General features: G+C 39.2%; 1 protein-coding gene across 1 annotated transcript; it reads right to left on the bottom strand.

Annotated features, from left to right (window-relative positions):
- Nucleotides 1-4,136: 4,136 nt before the first annotated feature.
- On the bottom strand, nt 4,137-18,830 carry CEP55 (centrosomal protein 55). The gene is made up of 8 exons (XM_010301355.2): nt 18,618-18,830; nt 16,674-16,955; nt 12,216-12,281; nt 11,309-11,450; nt 8,957-9,273; nt 7,339-7,410; nt 6,368-6,493; nt 4,137-5,024 (listed from the first exon to the last, which is right to left on the bottom strand). The coding sequence occupies exons 1-8, from the start codon at nt 18,798-18,800 to the stop codon at nt 4,818-4,820; spliced, it is 1,395 nt and encodes a 464-aa protein (XP_010299657.2). The 5' UTR covers nt 18,801-18,830; the 3' UTR covers nt 4,137-4,817.
- Between the last annotated feature and the right edge of the window lie 1,586 nt (nt 18,831-20,416).

Here is a 20,416-nt window from a genome sequence, read left to right as displayed (position 1 = left end):
GCACTTCCCAACACTAGGGAATTAAGTGACATCAAGTTGCACTTGTGTCATTTATCTTGTTTTCCAGCAGGGTTGAGATGCACGAGTGCAAATACTGAGTCTAAATTACTTTGTCTGCTCAGACTAGAGGTTTATACAGACATAGGAATGCCAATAATTTTCCAGTTGAGAAACAAGGTGAAGTTAAACTGTTATATTCAGTTCTGGCGCAGTAGCTACTAATTTTGCATGGAGTGAAATAACGTGAAGAGTCAGTGCAGAACAACCATTGTGTTACCTGCTTTATTTTAAATTTAAATCTTATAGTGTGTTGTTTGCAGATCTATATGTGTCATTAAAAATGGGGCTTCAAGGAACTGTGAGAAATCATCTGGCTGATGTCCCTGGCCCAAGGCAGACTCATCTGTCAGGAATGGTTTAGATAGTTACATATGTCCCTTTAAATCTCCAGTGGTGGAGATTTTGCAGCCTCTGTAAGCGATGTGTTTCACTGCTTATCTATTCCAAACACCAGAAAGATTTTCCTTATGTCAAAATTTCTCCTGTTGCAATTTTGAGCTTGTCACTCTTCTCACTGAGCATAGGAAGACTTTATTTCTTTCCTCTGTATGAAATTTTGTCATTTTTCTTCATGGTCTTTTCTAGACTGCATAACCCTGATTCTTTCATGAATTTGATTAGAAATCTGAAAGACTTCTACTACATTCATATTAGTCTAAATTGTTCTTGAAGTACAGTACTCAGAATTGGATGGAGTATTCCAGCTAAAAGTCTCATCTGTATTGACTAGAAATGAAAGCTTACATGTGAAACATGTAAGTCTGTTTATTCATCATGTTGTAAAACTTGCAAAATCATGCAGGTGGGATATTGAGTCATGTTCAAGTTTGTTTACTTTTTCCCTATCCACAGCACTTGCTCAGTTAAGAAAACTTGGGTGCATGACATGATTCCCACTGCTGGTTCTATGTCAGCAAGTTTTTTCCAGGAATTGAAGTTAGGTTAATTTGGTCTAAAATTCTTCGGCTTCTCTTCCCCTTGTTAGGCACCATGCTTTTACTTCCTTCCCTGCCTTTTAAAATCCCACCTACACTGCAGAATTCTCCAACACAATTGCTCACTGTGCAGGTCACTTCAGAGAGGTCCTGCACTGCCCTTCCCTGGGAGATATGCAACTGGCTTGCTTTGGATGGCTGCCTCGAAAATAACCCAAACAGACCCCCAAACTGACAATATGGCTATATTTTTAACACCCAGAGACTTTCAGCAGTACCGTCCCTTGCTCCAGGGAGTACCACTTGGCTGCCTAATTCTGAAACATTTTCCAAATTAGAGAAAGGAAAAGATTTAGAAATGCTGCAAGTAGTATTCCGAGTTGCGCAGTCCCACCATACGTAACATAGCTTGTATTACTCTATGTACACTGTATCTTTCTTCTTTGATAGAGGTAATTGCTTGTCATTTTTAAGGTAAAGCCATAGCCACAACTGCTACTGTAATCTTAGCAGTTCAATCAGATTACAAGATATGGAAAGTAATAGACAGGTTGATTGCCAGATTAAAATTGAAATGTCTAGAGCTCCCCTACTGCTACATTTTCATCGCTTGTAAACTCCCACCTGTCTCTGGTTGGTTCAGAGATATCACGAGAGCAATAATCTCCCTGGTTTTCTTGAAAGCACTGCACATTTACATTTGTGTTCTTTGCCAGGTGAACAGTCACATCCGTTGTCTCTAAATATTTCTGCTGTTCAGCATGATTCTTTTACAGCATAACCAGCATTGTGCCTCCCTGCTACTTTTTATCTGCATAGTTAAACATAAGTGGTTTATTGCATAGTTTGCCTAAACATCTGTAGTACAGTTATTGGCATGTGGCAAATAACTGTAAAGATGGTTATCAAAACCAAGAGTAAAAGAGAAAGTTGCGCAAGCAAAGAAATGATTAGAAGTTGATCCACTTGATACAAGAAAAATAAGAGGCATATTTCAATTGTTATTTCACAAGAAGCTCTCCTTGTGTAAAAAAACCTTAATTGTTATGCACAGTTTAGCTGGCTTTCCAACCACACAACATTGCTTCAAAACCACTTAATTCACTTGCTGTTTACAAAGAACACTGTATGTGGAAGCCAGGATTTATAATTACGCTAGATAGGTGAACCCTTGTATTAATCCAGAAGCTTCCCTAGACCAACATCTTCAAATGATGCCAACTTCACAGAATTTCTGCTAAGTTGAAATTCAATTACTTGAAATTCAATAACTCAGAAAAAAAGACTACTGAAATTGTAAGAACAAAGTGGTTGAAATAACAGCTTTTTAAAAATTACTTCCTGCCTTACAAAGAACTAAGTTTACAGCTAAATCTTATCTTAGCACTAAGATGAGCTCATTAAGCACAAACCTCTTTTTTACATATAACTAGAGATAGGAGCAGCAGATCTTTTTCTTGTTCATTTACTTTTAGGATTAAAAATAATTTTCAGTCTTAGACTCCTTCTTAGCTTCTGAAGAATGAAAAAAAAGCAGTGATATTATCTGCATGCTTTATGGAGTCAGAGTTTTATAGTTGGGTTTAGTCACATGTAAGTGATGACAATAGTTGTGGCTCTGCTTTCAAAATAAGTCTTTTGACACATCAGAACATCATTTTGGTATTTTTCAACATATACTACACTGATGTGTATATATTTATCAGTAAGGTTTTTGCGCTTAAGTCTAATATTTAGCAAGCAGGACTAAATGTATTGTTAAAGTTCAGAAGAGGTGCTGGAATGAACAAAACTTTTTAAAGGTTATCTCATTATCAACTTTATGAGTCTCCTTCTACAGTACCAGCTTCTAATGAGAAAGTGTTTTATGCTAATTTAAGAAAGCCTCAGAACTACTGAAGACTGCTGACCTGTAGCAGGCAAACTTATTTCATCTATAATACATAAAAGATCAAAATTTCCTTTTGCAGAAACTATGCTGAGTATGCAACTGGGAATAGAATACTAGCTGATTAATGCATTGTTAAAAGACAACCAAAATTTTGAGAAGTAGTTTAATTAGAGATTATTAGGCTGCAATGAAAAGCATAGTTATTATCCTGAATCTAAAAGATGTTTAGAAAGACAGACATGAAATTAAGACAATTTCCCTCATAGCAAAACCTTGATATTCTGAGAAGCATAAGTTGTTTTACACATTAGTTCATCATATCTTCAGTCAGAAATGCTGTTGCTATAATTGAACAAATTGTCAAACACAGAGCTTAGCCTGAGACAGTCAGTGAAATTGAAAAATGGATAGATAGTGGCTAATACAATAGATTTGGCAAAGATATTGCAGATATAAAGATAATAGCTTTTAACATTTTTTTTCTCACAAACACTAGATTTAATGAATAACATCACTTGATGTTGTAATAGTGATTGAAAACAACTTGAAAAACAGCCTCACTTAAGAATAAGATTTAACCCTCAGATTAGGGTGAACATTACAGGGTAAAAGCACAGAGTTTTGCAGCAAAGTGTGATGGAAAAAGCTGAGACTAGCTAGCAATCAGAATCAGTATACCAGAGGAAAACAGACCTTGGGTATTTCACTGTGCTCAACAAACCATAAACTTACAAAAGCAGCAAATGTATCTTAACTAGCATATCTTTGTAAATTTCCTCATTTTAATAATTTTTGTGGGAGAAACTGCTTGTTGGACTTCACTACAGGTGCAAGGAGCAAAATGCTAGCAACAGGTCCAGGTTTAGAGTAGGTACCAGAGGAAAACAACACTGATTGCAAATCCATAAGGGAAGTTCTTGCTAGTTTCTAATTTGTTGCAAGAATTAATTGCTGACTTGTTTTCTGCATTAATACCAAAATACAGTGACACTTCAAATCCATGAGAGCAATTTATTAACTGCACTTTTAAACTGGGACATTTGACAAATGTAACAGATTGAATAATTGATATTTCCTAACTTTAACCTCTAAAATACAGAAGTACAAAAAAGATTGCTTTAGCATAATTCTATATCCAAACTCCAAAAATGGTATCTGAAATGTAAACTTCTTCCAGTACCAAAGAAGTTTATTTGCTAGGAAGTTTGTTTTCCCAGTGAGCAATGAGTTGTTGTGTTTTTTGGTTTTTTTTTTTTAAAAGAGCTTAAACCTCAGTCAGCATTTTTATATGAGCCCTAAGTCACCCCTGGCTGCAGTTCAAGGACAATAAGCTACTTATGACTGATGTTTTCAACATGAAGCTTAAGCAGCAAAGATCTAACATGACCCTCCTGAGTTTTAATGTATCAAGATGGTGATACATTACATATGTATATGATACATATATACAGTATGTGTATAGATGCCCACACACTATGCATACACACACATCCCATGTATATATAAATATATATAGTGCACCTACAGGGGCCACAAATCTTTTGCAGCTATTAATGTACAAGCACAAATCATCAGGATTCACCAAGAACTGGATATGCCAAACATTAAAATAAAGTGTGACAATAGGTGTGCTTTAACAGTTCTCATTTTTAATAGTGCAAAAAAAGTCAGTAGTTTACTATTTGAAGATATTCCTAATTGTAAAAATATTTCCATTTGCAACCAAATATGCAGTAGCCAGTAACTGTTTTTGCAAAAAGTTCAGGTAAAATATTTGAGGCCAAATAAATTAATATTTTTGTGGAACTTAATTATAAAACTAGTCGTCCTTTATACAACCTTAAGAAAAAAGCTTTAAAAAGATCTTTTGACTTTGTAGGAGAGCATATTGGCAGTGTGTATAAAGCAAATATAGTAAATCCATTTGGAGCTCAAGCTGTACAAAAGTCAATATGTGCTAATAATTCTCTATGCTGGCTTGTTGGATACTGCACTTTACACCTGGGACACTCAAGAAAACTTTCATCAAGAAGGCTTGAATGTTTCAGGGAAGGGCTTCTGTCATATATGGTCAGCTTCTCTTCAAACACACCTTGCAAATCTTCTTGTGGTTCCATACATCCAGACTCCTGGAGTTTCTGGAAAAGAAGAAGCTTTAGTGTAAGATTGGGGCATGCATGTGCTGATTAAATACTGCAGGAAAAAATATTAAGGCTTGATGGCACACAAGCCTTGTGTGCGTTATAGTACTATGGGTAGAATTTTAAAGACGACTAAATGCCGTTATGCTACCCGTGTTAACAGAAGGCCTGTTGTACAATTTTAACACCACATTTAAATTAGATTGCAGATGGCTTTTCTATTTAGCCTATTTAGATAGGTTTGCCACAACATCTGACTGGGAATCCTTCCCCAACCATCTTCCTAGCCACTCGCACACTATCTTTCCTCAATGAAGTGAGGCCTCAGTCCCCTCTACGTAGGATGCTGCCTAGCTACCTTCCCAAAGACAGCAGTGATTTTCTCTTCTTCTCCTGGATCCTATGCACGAAGTTTGTGTGTGAAGGCTGTCCCTAACTGTAAAAGACACAGCTGCTCCTCCAGCTTCTTGGCACAGAGAGACTCAAAGCTGTAACTTCCCAGCTCTGCACCATGTTTTGCTCTACTCCCAGCAGACAGGTTTTCCAGTGGCCTCCCCTGCCAGCAGCAGCAACTGCAATCCTAGCAAGTGAGGCTCTCCCAGGGGCAACACATGAGTGAAGAACATCAGTATCTCAGGAGTCATTCCATTCCCTTCCTCACCTGAGGAAATACTTCCAAGTTGCTTAAGACCAGGGCAATCATGGATACAACAGAGCAAAACAGATCAATGGCTTGCTTAATACTTAATCTTTCCCTACAAATTTCTCCATTAAGTCAAGGGCTCAAATCTAGGTGGCTTTCTTTGGGATTAAGAATAAACAAACAGACCACAGTCCTCACAATACAACAAATGTCCTTTTTCATTGTAGTAGGGAGCTTGTCTTTTAGGAAATGAAAAACACAGGTTTTGATGACCCACACATCCTGTATCAGATGGACATGGGGGATTGAACTGCTATATGTAGGGATTGCGTCCTGTTCACTAGCAGGAAACCCGAGTAGAAGCATACTGCAGCTTTGTCATTGTGCAAGAGACAGAACTAAACAACAATTGTATTTTGTATCACAACACATTCCCTGCTCAGCAACATGACTGTTCTGGATGTCTTTCTGCAGTACCGGTTCTCCATGCATGCTGTAGAGAAAACAATGCCTAGCTAGTTGACATAGGGTTCTGCACCTTGGGGCCAAATATCTGAAGGACGTAAGGACCCACACTGAATAGCTGATGACATTAACAGAAGACTCACTATACTGGAAATAAGATTCCAAAGTGAAAAAAATGTACATTTACGCAAAATCCCTGACTAAATTCACCTGCAAGTTATTCAGTACATACCAAAGGTTCTAGACGGGTTATTTGCTCCCTGGCCTTGCGCAGTTCCTTAAGGACTTTGTTTAACTGATGCTGCAAGTTCTGGCGATCAAGCTTTTCATTCTCAAAGTCTGTGGTGCATATCTGGATCTGGCAACCCCCCAAAGTGAAAGTTACAGAATTAAAGTCAGAATTATTAAGAATTGGGGAGGGTGGGGGGGTGAGGAAGAGAGAAAGAAATGTTTCCCCTTTATATATTTAAAGTAAGTTTTACTCTGCAATCATATCCTAAAATGAGATTTAAAAATAAAATTTAAAAAGTCAGTTGTTGCTTTCACTACAGTGAAATTCATACATGCCCAGTTATGAAAGTCATGCCCCTTAGTAGAGGTGAAGTTTGAAGTTATTTTGGTTGGAGGGTATTTCAAGCTGTCTTGCAATCTTAAACTGAAGATTTTATAGAAACACAGATCATGCAAGTTCTCATTAAAATGCCAGTTTCTACTCCAGAATCTTTCTTGTAGCAACATAATTTGGACAGAAACTAAGGGTAACACTGTATGCCCAAGCTTAGCAAATAAATGCAACTTTTTTTTCAATAACACCAATTAGATCTGTAAGAATGTACTTGGAAAAATAAAGATGGAAAATACGGCAATTATTTGTACAACTTTATCAACGGTATATTATAAAACTTCAATGAGTTGATTGGTTTTAGGATATTTCCCATACCTAATCTGAGGCTGTACAGTTGAATGAGTGATTGTGGAAAAAACAGCATCATGTTTGATCACACCCTCTTAACTGTAAAAGGTTACAGATTTTCATCTTGACATATGCGTCAAAATTTTTGGAGCATAAAAATATTATTCACTTGAATATTCATGTCTAATATTACTTTAATATACTACTCGTGCTTAAATTTGAAGTTAGTCTAGAAAGCCTTTATGCGTAATACAGATTAAGTATCAGCATCTTAGCATATAATTGGGTACCTGTTGTTCCAACAAAGCTATCCTAGTGTGTTCCTCCTGCTGTTTGAACAATGATTTATGAAGAAGTTGCACCTACAGGGCAGAAAAACATCTGTAACAAACAACTTCCATATACAACAGTTAATAAGCATAACATAATGAATCTAAAAAGGGATAGAAGTAAACTTTCATATTCCAATGCCAACAGAAAACATATGCCTGTTATGCAACAGCCAAACCCAATTCAAGTATCTCTATTTCCCTGGGGAAAAGCCCAGGGAAACATTATTGCATTGAGCAGGGGAATACAAGATGATGTTACAGTTCAAAAAAAAAAATCAAACTGAACTTTCCTAGGTGATTGCCAGGATGCAGACAAAAAGTATACACACAAAACCTATGCTTGCACTGATATGCTATGATACCAAAAAAACAAGCTTTTTTTTTTTTTTTAAATAGAACAAGTTTAAAACTCAGAAAATACTATCCTATAATAGATTAAGTAAATGCATACATAAAAACATCCTTGTTATCAACTTGTATCAACTTTTATGGTGAATACTGTTCAGCTGCAAAAAAAATCAACACCTTTTAATCATTATTAACCAGTGAGAACCCAACTTGTGTTTAGAGGCCTACACTGTTCTGGTTTTAGCCTACTTTGGTACCTAGTAAGTTTTATTCTCATATTTCAAATTTCTGTTCTACATTGCTGTGTTATTGACCCCAAACTTTTCCAAGTAGCAAGTCCATCTTGCTTGGATGTCCTGAGGACAGTCCTTCAAGGAGGACTTTCCAGTTTCTCTTGAACAGATGTGTGATCATGATTTCACGTCCAGAAGAAGAAACAACGGACTATTACAGATCTAGCAACAGCGTAAACCACACATATTGAACAGCCTGCCTGTCAGGCACTTAGGCCTTATAGGGAATTACAGAACTCTTCTCTGTGGTTTCTTCCATAGCTGTCTTCAAAACAGTGACAGCTTAAGGTCCATCTTTTCCCTTGCTTATCTGGCCATTGCTTTCTAATACTCAGGTACACCCACATGGGTTCTTATCTATGGCATCACAGAGAGAACCAAACACAGGAACTTGTCTGAATTAAAAGAAACAGAAAACCCAGCTGCACAGCCACAATGGTTGGTTAGTTGGCTGGGGGCACCATCCAGGGACACAGCTGCTTATCCAGCAAGTATGAAACTACAAGCCCACATGTATATTTGTAGCAGCCAGGTGACAGCAAATATCAGTGATATTCCATAGTTAGGACCGCATGATAAAATAGCCTGTATGGGTTTTTACCTTTCCTGTTCTCATTTATTATTAACCTTGAAGATGAACTAGATTAGAATCAATTAAGTATTCTCCCACCTCTCCCTCTTGTGTCACACAAGACCAGGAAAATAAGTGAACAAATGAATTCCTTGTTTAAACAAGGAAATTTCACAGAAGTTTAGATTTTGATTTAAACATATATATTAAAAAAAGAATTCAGTTTTAACCACAAGGACATGAGTCTAGATCTACATAAAGATCAGTTACCAGAGTGAGTGAGTGATGGTCCATTCTGATTAAGTATGACTTTTCAGGTCTTCTCTTTGCTAATGATCTTAAACCTCCAAACGCATCCACTTACCTGACATAAAAGATCTTCAGACTTTTTCTTTTCTTCTCTGAGCTGTCTTTTAATAGTTTCATTTTCTTGTTTTAGTCTCTGTACTTTCTCTCCTTTCACTTTATTTTCATTTTCTAGAGTCTGCATTTCAGCAATCTGTTGTGACTGCAATAAGGCATTTAAACTTGTTATTTCTTGTTGGGTTTCTTCATACTTCTTTTTGAATTCAGTAAGTTCAGATCTCAGCTGAGTTACAGTGTGTCTTTCAGTCTCAAGATCACTCTTAGCAGTTAATAATAGCTGGTTATAGTATTTTTGCTTTTCTTCTGGTAGAAGACCTTAATGAGTAAGAAATAAGTAATGTGGGAGAAAAAAAATCACTTAATCAGAACACCAAATCCTTGACAACATTTTAAGGCTGATTGACATTCTAGGCTATCACACAGCACAGACCAGCACCAGACTTTAGTTAAAACAGCTTTAAATACTTCTAATGCAGAAAAGCCTCCTTTCCAATATAGTTACTAGAAAACCACAACTTGGCTTCTGTATCATTTTCTGTGCTACAGCCACGTCCTTTACTAACCCTCACAGCAATATTATACCCTTTGCCCTGACTACACAGGCTCCATGGCATACACACAGTTCTTGTACAGCCTTATGCATTATACCAATGCATAGCAATCAAGGGCCAAAGACACTAGATTCTCACTTCCAGATTTAGGCTCCTTAGCCAAGGTTCTGGCGTTACTCCCTCCCCAGAGATATGATGGGCTCTACTTCACCACTGCTGACCAAAGCCAGACTATCCACTGCCTTTTGCAGACTATCTTCAAGTTGTATGCCATTATTTACTTCTAAATTGCAAATAAAAAGGACTAGGGTAGGGGGGTTTTGATTAAAAAAAAAATACCTGCTTCTTGGCTAGTGACTGTTACTTAAACCAGAGCTTGAAAAATTTCTCCTTGTCAACCCAAGAAAAGTTTAGCAAGTAGGAAAAAAAAAAAAGGAAGCAGTCTGGAGAAATTCAGTAGTAATACAAAATATACCTGAAAGCAGAACAAGGAATGCAGAATTTCACAGGCTTTGCTGATTTTTGACACTGTCAATTTCTTAACTTTGAAGAATGAAGGGAAGCCTTCAATAGGAAAAGTATCAAAGTGGAATTTACTAGGGAAAGTTTCTTGCTGGACTGTTCTCCCTCCCCTCAACTATGAGCTAAGCCTTACCTTCTCTTTAGCAATTCTCCTTTATACAATGTTGATATTTTCAGAGACATACCAAGTTTTTCCATGGAAAAAGTTGTCATATCTACTTTCAACTTGTATAGCTAGGTTCTTAGAAACTTGGATCTCTCCTACTGTCTAGCTGCTTGAAGAGAGGAACTTTCTTATACCCTTACTCCTAGTCTCACGGCTGCTCTGACAATAAAACTTTGACTATAGTAACTCTCGAGTTACATTTCCTGGTGAGCTACTTCAGTCTGTCTCCCTCTAAAATACTGTTCATGGATTCCTAAACAGCACCAAACCAAGGTTTTATTTTACTGTTTTCCATAAAGATTCAAGCAGTAATACAGAAACCAAGCCACTGCACATGAATTACTAAGTGGTAAGCATCTGTGGGCATACTCTTACTTCAGACGATACTAGCTCTATTTAGTGAGTTTACCTTGCAGGTCAGTTGCAGTATATATAAGATTAATCATTTGATAATAAGAAAAGCAAGCCAACTCCTGGTTTTTCTTTTCAACATGACTTTAATTTTATTCCACATGCTGGTCAAGCACAACTCAAGTCAATCTGAATGCATGGTACTGAGAAGGTGCTTATTATTGAGGAACTACATAGCACGGAAGCGAGCTAGAGGTGGCCAGATCCATATTGCAAAACTATTTTGGATACATGCCATAACCTACCACAGGTTTTCATGCCCTGTAAGAACTGTTCAGGTGAGTAAAGAACATGGTAGTCAAGTCATTTTTATAATATTTATTTTGAAAAATTAAAACCCGTGATCCACACCTAGCTAATAAATCCTTAATGCTTCTATTACATAGGTTGGAAGTGTACTTTGAAGGGTGGGAGACATACATGTATTTGCCTCAACAATTTCCGCAAACAGAGAGGTTGCTAATAAAGCACCAAGGCTGTTAAAAATCATCTTTGAAGTAGATAAGAACATGAAATACTGTCGATCAAGCTACATAACAGGAAGCAAAGAAGTTTTATTTAACCAAGTTCTACCATTAAGAAACTAAAACATTGAGAAGAAAGTCTTTTTTGCTTAGTTGTGCTATAATTTGTTTTCAGAGAACTTTATCTATAGATAATTATGGTTTGGGTCACTTGTGGGGAAAGATAAATTTGATACCTTCTGAATTGAATTCTTTAGATTCTTGTTGGCTAACTATTTCTGACTTCTGTTCAAGTTCAAAGATCCTCCCAAGCAGTCCCCTGACATATGCTTCACGCTGCTGGTCATATAGTAGCCACTGTTGGTTTTTCTCAAGAGCCTTCGTGAACAGAAAGAGAGAAAAGTCTCTGGTAACTTACCAGATTTTAAAAGTATTAGTTGTCTTAATATTAAAATTTATATAATAAACAGTTTAAAGATAAGCTAGTTAATTCTGCTGCAAATTGTAGTAATCTTCACTGTAAGATAAGTAAAACTCATCTTCATTTGGAAGAATAAGTCAGGTTATTGAGCATAAGTTAAAATTGCAGCAGCATTAAACACTGGTTGGCTTATTTCTTGGAATGGGAAAGTGACTTAAAGGCTTTCATGAGTGATGCCCAGATTATGAAGAATTAACCTTTCAATCTCAAATATAAAAGAAAAATACAACAGATCTTAAAAAGGGAATAAACTAAAACTGTATCATTGCAACTTCAAGTTCGTAAGACCAAGGACATGGATTTTCTATGAGAATTATTCAAGTTGGAAGGGACCTCAGGAGGTTTCTAATTCAACCTCATGCTATCCCACGCAGTGTCAGCTTCAAGGTCAGACCAGGTTACTTGGGGCTCCTGTTTTGCCAGCAACCACTTTGTTCTGATGTTCCAAGTTTTCAAGGACAACAGAAGTATTGTCTTTTTTTGCAAGTCTTTTTTTTTAATTTAAGTTACTGTCTTGCAAAATAATTTTAGGTATTATATTTTAGAGGGAAACATACACTCTGAAGTCCCATACTACCCAAAAGTGCATACTGCAATAATTTACATTCTTATGCATCTTAATACAGATGATTTATACTTGCAATGTTGTACATGAAACTTACATCTTTTAGTTGTTTTTCAACTTCATAAAGATTAGTTGTTGATCCAGTGCTGTTTGTTACAGCTTCCTGCAGGCAAAGAACAACCTGTGAGTGTTCTTTAAAAGAGATGGCTGAAACAGTAAAGCTAGTCCTGTATAAATACTAATCTCAGATAGCATAAGGATATTTTAAAAGTGGAACACAGATGCATACATGTGCCTTTTGTGTTTAAAGATCTTTAGTCTTTCTTTTTTAAAAGGATCTAAGTTATGTAGAAAACCATTTCACAGATTTAAAATAAAATCTCCTGGAAGATATAGGACAAAGATTTACATTTAATTTATTCTGTAACTCTGCAACTCTAGTTACAGTAAAACATTTCTTAAGAATATCACATATCTTCTGCTGAACTGCTATCTTGGAAGACCTGAAGGGTGCAGGAGACCCTCTGAAAAATGAAGATATTTATGGAATTACTTAAATACACAAAAAAGGTAAGCATTTGTCCTATTTTTGTATCCTCATACATTTGACAATAAGCTAGACCTTAGGAGCTGTTGAGGCAAGCTAGAGACCTTGACAACTTCATTAGGATAACAGAAGAATTACAGATATCTGGGAAAGCATGCAAGCCTGTCTGGAACCAAAAGGACATACTGAGTGGTTTTCTGAGACCTGAGCCACAGTAGAGTGCCTACAGTACAAGTCAGACAGTTCTTTAGACCCATCTAGAACTAAACAGCAGTTAAACTTCTTCCATCATCTGACATTTATTCTCTGCATAATAGAAAGCTTTTTGAAATTGTGTGGATATAAGTCAGAATGAACTTTAAAGAAGTAAAAGTGTAGACTACTACCGAAATCCAAGCTACATTTTTCCAAAGTTTTCCTGTGTTTTTTTGGAACATGACTTAGAACAAGCTTTATAGCTGAAAAAAATGCAGATCTTTGAATACAATTGAGCTTTAGCACTTCCTAATAAAAATAGGATTTACAGACACTACAACTGCTCAGATTCCTATTTCTATAAATATTAGAACTGTCTCAGAACTTTCTCAAAATTGTGTCATACAACTGTTGTTTCCATTTCAGAGTATACCTGCTGCTCATATGCCACCTAGCAGGTTCAAGCAGCATTGCTAGATCTGTTTTCAAGTCTTCCAAGACATCCAGTCAAAACATCAGTAGAATTTTGTTGCCCTTTGTTGATAAATCAGTAAAAAAATCAAAATTCCGATTTTAAACTAAGAGATATTTTGGTAGTTCATTGACAAAAATATAATGGAAATATGTTGAATTAAAATACATTTTAAATTCTCTAACAAAGTTCGGAGTCTCTTGAAATTGAAAACAAATACATTACATTTAAAGTGGTATTTCCCAAGATACTGCATTATTATAAGTGACAGATATGTATTATCACTGAAAAATAGTAGATTAAGATATTTTGCTATGTATTTGGCTACAGCTGCATTTCTAGAAATTACTCAATATCCCTGTATAGCATGGGGAACCAGCACCATCTGCAGGTCAAAAGCTAGAGAAAAAAACCTTACAGGCACAACTTCCCTGTACCCCTTATTGAGATACTACTGCATTTTTCCATGGAACATTAGAACAGGCAAGGGTAGAAAAACTGTACAAAAGTAAATGCACTTGTAAAAGCTGCCAAGTACCTGGCACCATACCTATTACCCATTTTAATGAGAAGCAACTCATTAATCCTGTCCTATTTTCCATCCCATTGAAGTATACGTAGCATCACACATGGTGATGAGTACAGGAAACTAATTTTAACACTAAGAAGCAACTGAGGATTCATAAGAGTAGGGAGGAGAAAGATAGTCTTGTAGAATCATAGAATAGTTTGCATTGGAAGGGACCTTTAAAGGTCATCTAGTCCAACCCTCCTGCAACAAGCAGGGACATCTTCAACTACAGCAGGTTGCTCCAAGCCCCATCCAGCCTGACCTGGAATGTTTCCAGGGATGGGACATCTACCACCTCCCTGGGCACCCTGTTCCAGTATTTCACCACCCTCATTGTGAACAATTTCTTCCTTACATATAGTCTAAATCTACCCTCTTTTAGTTTAAAACCATTATCCCTTGTCTTATTGCAACAGGGAAGGCTGCAGTGTTTCCCTGAAGTCTTTGCTTCTCCCAAATAATCCCAGCTCTTTCAGCCTGTCTTCACAGGTGTTCCCTCTCCCTGATCATTTCTGTGGTCCTCCTCTGGACCCACTCCAACAGGTCCATGTCTTTCCTGTGCTGAGGAAGCCCCAGAGGCAGATGCAGTACTCCAGGTGGGGTCTCACCAGAACAGAGAGGCAGAATCACCTCCTTTGACCTGCTGGCCACACTACTTCTGATGCAGCCCAGGATACAGTTGGCTTTCTGGGTTGCAAGTGCACATTGCCAGGTTGCGTCCAGTTCTTCATCCACCAGTACCCCCAAGTCCTTCTCCTCAGGGCTGCTCTCAATCCCTTTGTCCCCCAGCCTGTATTGATATCTGGGGTTGCCCTGACCCAGGTGCTAGACTTGCACTTGGCCTTGTTGCACCTCATGAGGTTCACATGGGCCCATTTATGGGATTGGGCCCACTTATGGGCTGGGCCAGATCCTTCTGGATGGCATCCCATCCCTCAGGCATGCCAACTACACCACTCAGCTTGGTATCTGCAAATTTGCTGATGGCGCACTCAATCCCACTGTGTCATTGATGAAGATGTTAAACAGTACTAGTCCCAATATGGACCCCTGAGGGACACCAGTTGTCACTGATCTCCATCTGGACATTGAGCCGCTGACCACTACCCTCTGGATGTGACCATCCAATCAATTCCTCATCCACCAAACAGTCCATCCATCAAATCTGTATCTCTCCAGTTTAGAGAGAAGGAGGTTGTGGGGGACTGCATTGAAGGCCTTACAAAAGTACAGATAGATGACATCAGTAGCTCTTCCCTTGTCCACTGATGTAGTCACTCCATCACAGAAAGCCACTATATGTTGGTCAGGCAGAATTTTGCCTTGGTGACATCATGTTGGCTGTCTCTAATCACCTTCCTGTCCTCCACATGCCTTAGCATAGCTTCTAGGAGGATCTGTTCCATAATCTTCCCAGGTACAGAGGTGAGGCTGACAGGTCAGTAAGTTGCCAGGGTCCTCCTTTCTACCCTTTTTAAAAATGGGTGCAATGTTTCCCTTTTTCCAGTCATAAGGGACTTCACCTGACTGCCATGACTTTTCAAGTATCATGGAGAGTGGCTTGGCAACTACATCAGCCAATTCACTCAGGACTCTGGAATGCATCTCATCAGGTCCCAATAACTTATGTTCAGGTTCCTCAGGTGGTCATGAGCCTGATCTTCTCTTACAGTGGGAAGGACTTTGGTCCCCCAGTCCCCATATTGCAGTCCATCCACTCAAGAGGTGTGGGAATAGAGGTTGCCAAAGACTGAGGCAAAAAAGTTGTTGAGTACCTCACCCTTCTCCTTGTCTATTGTTACCAGTTTGTCACTCTTGTTTATCAAGTTATGCTTTCTTTGACCTTCCTTTTCTGGCTGACATACTTATAGAAGCCCTTATTCTTTGCATCCCTTGCAAAGTTCAGCTCCAGCCATGCCTTGGCCTTCCTGACCCCATCCCTACACAACCAGGCAACCTCCCAATACTCTTCCCAGGATACCTGTCCTTATTTCCACTGCCTGTGCATTTCCTGCTTGCCCTTTAGTTTGACCAGGTCTCAACTTAGCCATGCCAGTCTCTTGCCTTCCTTTCCTGATTTCTTACACCAGGGGATCAAGTTCTTACACCTGGGGGATCAAGACCTCTTGCATTCTATGGAAAGTGTCCTTAAAGCTCTGCCAGCTCTGTACTGCTCCCCTGTCCCTGAGGGCAGTTTCCCAGGAGGTCCTATTGACTAAATCCTTGAACAGCTGGAAGTTTGCTTTCCCAAAATTCAGCATCCCAACTTTAGTCTTATCCTTCAGATCTATGAGCTCCACCAGTGCACGATCACTGCAGCCCAAGCTGCCTCCAATCTTGGCATCACTGATTAGCTCATGACTGAAGCTGAATTAGGTGAGGAGCTTAGTTTATCTGTATTAATTTCCTGTGTCTCTTACTGCTGCCTTCTCAGTCTGTTTAATCACTGATCATGCAAACTCAAGAAGGGCATAATATCTGCTTAAGCAACAGTAGATCATTAAACATAGTACCACTAGTCACACCACCTGCATGTGAGCTTGAATAAGGGACCATGCAGTACAGCATTAGAGAATTCCCTCCCCAGCTGCGCTGCCTGAAGTTCTGCTCACTGACTGTTCTTCATTTAGTATTCAATCTGGACATCATCTGTCTTCATATAAGACTATTGCAGCATGCAGTTAACTGTAAGAAGATTAAAAATCCATCCCATTTTATAACTGATATCAGTGCTTAGCAGGTGCAATTACAATGTTTCTTCAGTGCTTACCTGGGATGCTTGAGAAGTACCAGCTCTGTTTTCAAGCTCAGAACATTTTGCAGTAACAGTGGATAAATTATATTTTAACTGGTTCATTTCTTCTGATAGAGAACGAAGTAACTGTTCTCTCCTTTCTGCTTCCTTTGTTTTTTCCTCTAGTTGACTTTGTAACAAGACTTCACTATTTGTGTTTTTGGATCTAAGCTTGTCTTTGAGGTTTTGAATTTCTTTGTCCTTCTCTCCAAGAAGATGGTTATGTTTTTCTTTTTCTTTTTCAAGGGAAAGTATTTTCTAAATGAAACAGAATAAAAAGTGACACAAATGAATAAGTGTCAGTCTATGCAACAAATGCATTAGCAAGTTCACAGTTTGAGAAGATACTCCCTTTAAAGGTTCTCTTAGTCTTTAATTAGCTAAGAATATTACTTTTTACTCAAGACAATACTACAGTGATCATCTCAAATATGTCAAGTGATAGTAAGAACACTGAAGTAGATGAAACAAGGAAAGAATGCAAAGAACCAAATTCCACAGACTTAGTAGGTACTCAGTTTTATATATGAATACAGATAATTACAATAGATGAACACAAGCAGTACTCTTGGACACTTCCAGTGGAGAGATTGGTGATATATTTCTTAGTGTTAGTTAGCATATTTAGTGGCTTTTGAGAAGCAGCAGAGCCTTCTTGCAAACTAAATGACAGTAAGCAAAGTTACCAAAAAGAGTTGTAATAAAGCATTCAGGAGGAGGATTCCGTTTTCCAAATTATCTGGCCTTTTAGTTTCAAAATGTGCATTAGTAGATATTTTCAACAGGCACTCTCTTTTCAGTAGGCCTCCAGCACAGTTAATTATTACATAGCATTAATACTGCATTTGAGATAACAGAAGCTTACATAGAGCCCCAAGGTATGATACCATTTCATTTTCCATGAGAAAGGTTGATGTTGAAATCCTACATGTTGATATCAAGTCACTAGAAGATGACAGAGAAACTGAAAGAAATTAAATTTTAGAGAGTGGTTGAAGACCAGATAGTGCTCACTAGAATTAAAATATTGACACCAAATAGTACCTAGTATATCTAAACATGCCAGTGATTTTCCACCTGTAAACTAGGAACCCAATATTAAGTAATAAACACTGAGCAAGCAGCAAACTCTACCAGACACAGCAAATATGCTAACAAATTTAGCAACAACTGTAAATGAGCTGTCTAGCCACAGCTGGTACTTGGGTTAGCACAGACACATGAAAAGCCTTATTAACAAAAGAAGTAGCCTAGAAACATTGGTGTTCCTAGTCTTCATTAGTTGTATCCTTTGAAAGAATCCATGTGAAGTTTCCCAGGCCTTCCGGGAAGCCTCACAGTGTGTGACTTGGTCACATACTAAGTCTGGAAGTCCTTTCTCTGCAACCATAGGTTTACATTGAATGGACTGCAATTACAGTGTCTTAGTTTGTGCTCTTTGGTTGTAATGGAAGAACTATTAAACTGTAATGGTGAACCGATTACAGTTTTATTTACTTATAGCTGAGTGGGAGCTTAAGAGTATAGTTCCAGCAAATACTCAGCACTTTTTGGTGTGTACTTAGGCAACTGCCTGCAAACACGGTGTTCTGTGCAGAAAGTGCTCAAAATAATTCTCTGGGACCAACTATTCCAAACAGCTGGGCATGCGAGGACAGGTCTTAATGGACTAATTGGCATCTCTAGCCTCAAGTCTTTGTATTTAACAGCTTTATCAGATGACTGTAATTCAATTAGTTCAGACATTATTAAAAATATTTGAGAACAAAAACATCAAACTAAAACAGTAGTGAAATCAAAGTAAGTTTCAAGAGGAAAGATTGGCATCTTGCTTACAAAGTCAGACATGCTCGGACTCACGTTAACCGTGCACAATTAGGACATCACAAACGTTAGCTTGAGTCCACACACGCAGCTCACCTCTAGGAGCCCGCTCCTTTCCGGATCAGTCATTTTGCTTTTCCCTTTCACAGCTTCCTCCATCGCTTTTCTCAGGGCCGCGTTCTCCTGCTTATACTTCTCGACATCATTCTCAGGCCTGGAGCTACCCGACTTTAAGCCCCACTTGCCAATAATTCTCTCTTTGGCGGTCTTAGAATTCATCTTTAAGCACTTATTAAAAAAAAGAAAAACAAAGCAAGACGTAGCGCTACGGGAGAGCAGCCCCTTCCCACAGGCAGGACGTGACTTCTGACACAGCTTTAGTCAAGCACGGGCAGCGCAGGACCTCCCGGCTCCCGCTAGCGGTTCTCGGACCGGGCCGCGGGGAACAAACGGGCCTATGAGCACGCTGGGTCGCGGCGGGGGAAGGGGGGACCTTACTCGGCAGCAGAGGCGGCGGCGGCTGCCTCGGCTGGCCCCAGCCCAGCCCCGCTTCCGGGAGTTTGAATCTCGCGGCTCCGGCATCGCCACTTCCGCCCGGGCCGCCTCGCAGTCGAAGAGAGAGCTATGGCGTCTCCGATGGGTCCTACAGGCGGGGGGACGGGTTAAAGAACGCTTCCGCGAAGACGCTGGCTAGAAGGGGCGGGGAGAACAAGTGTGGGCGGGGCTGGAGAGGCACGAGCTGCACAGCGTTGGGTGGCCGTTAACTGCCGGTAGAGTGCTGCCGAGTTCTCCGCGGAATGCCTGAGAGAAGGTTCCCCATTGGCTGGCGTGGGCGGCGGTGTCACTTGTCTGGCCAATGCCACGGGGCCTTTCTTCTCCCCACCTCCTTTGTCTGCCCCAGCGCACGTGCTGGCGATCGGCCGCTATGAGGCGGGGGCTCCTTCATCCCGGCCCACCTGAGGGGCTGGGGCGGTGTTTGTTTCCCCTTTGCGAGGCCATAGTTAATTCTCCCTTTGAGAGGATTTCCGTTTTGTTGTTAAAGAGCAGTTACAGAACGATGGTGGTGGCAGGTGTGTGTCCCCTCGTGTTGTTTACCTGTGGGTGGCTCTCCCCACCTTGCACGAGGCTTTAGTTCACTCGCTGTTTGGGCAGGAAGGGCAGTGGCTACTGGCTGCCTGGGGCAGTAAGCCTGGCCTGTGGCTCTGGCCATGCGCCAGCTGCAGGACTTGTTTGCGGCCAGGATGAGTGAGGGCTGAGTAACCTGCTGTGATGCTTCAGCTAAGTCTTCTGGGTCCTCTTGGTACTGTGTCTTACGTGTCTTTATCCTCATTCTCTCCTGAATGTGTTGGCTTTTGCTTATGCTTTCTTCCCCAGAAATCCTCTTCCTCACCTACCCAAAATCTAATCATTTTTGAAAGGAAGCAAGGTTCATCTTGGCTTCAGAAGTAATAAGCTAGGATAGTTCTTGTGTGACCATATAAAAACTAGGTTGAACTTTGTCCATGCATGACTCATTTTGCTCCATCTTGCTGGTTTCCCTTCTCATCTCTACTTAACATATTTTGCAGTGGTACTGTGCACCACTTGTTTTTTTACATCTGGTCCACAGCTGAGAAAAACTGCTGTAAAGCTGAACGTGGGGTAGCTTAAAGCAAAGAGTTCTTTTTACTGATCATGTAAGTTTTATCTCATTTCATTTAAGTGGAGTCTACTGCATGCATTTATGTTAAGACAAAATATTTATAAGCCTCCAGATAGTACAAAGGGCCTTCTCATATTTTTTGCACGTATTTCCTTATTTTTTCTTTATTTTTACTTATGCATATATATTTTAATAATGTCTCAAGAGATCTGGTAAATTCAGCGTGTTAAATGTGGAACAAATAGTATTAACT

Source organism: Balearica regulorum, chromosome 7 (genome assembly GCF_011004875.1).
Source record: "Balearica regulorum gibbericeps isolate bBalReg1 chromosome 7, bBalReg1.pri, whole genome shotgun sequence".
NCBI lineage: Eukaryota > Metazoa > Chordata > Aves > Gruiformes > Gruidae > Balearica > Balearica regulorum.
The sequence above is the reverse complement of the archived record's forward strand: the minus strand, read 5'-3'. Positions and strand labels throughout refer to the sequence as shown.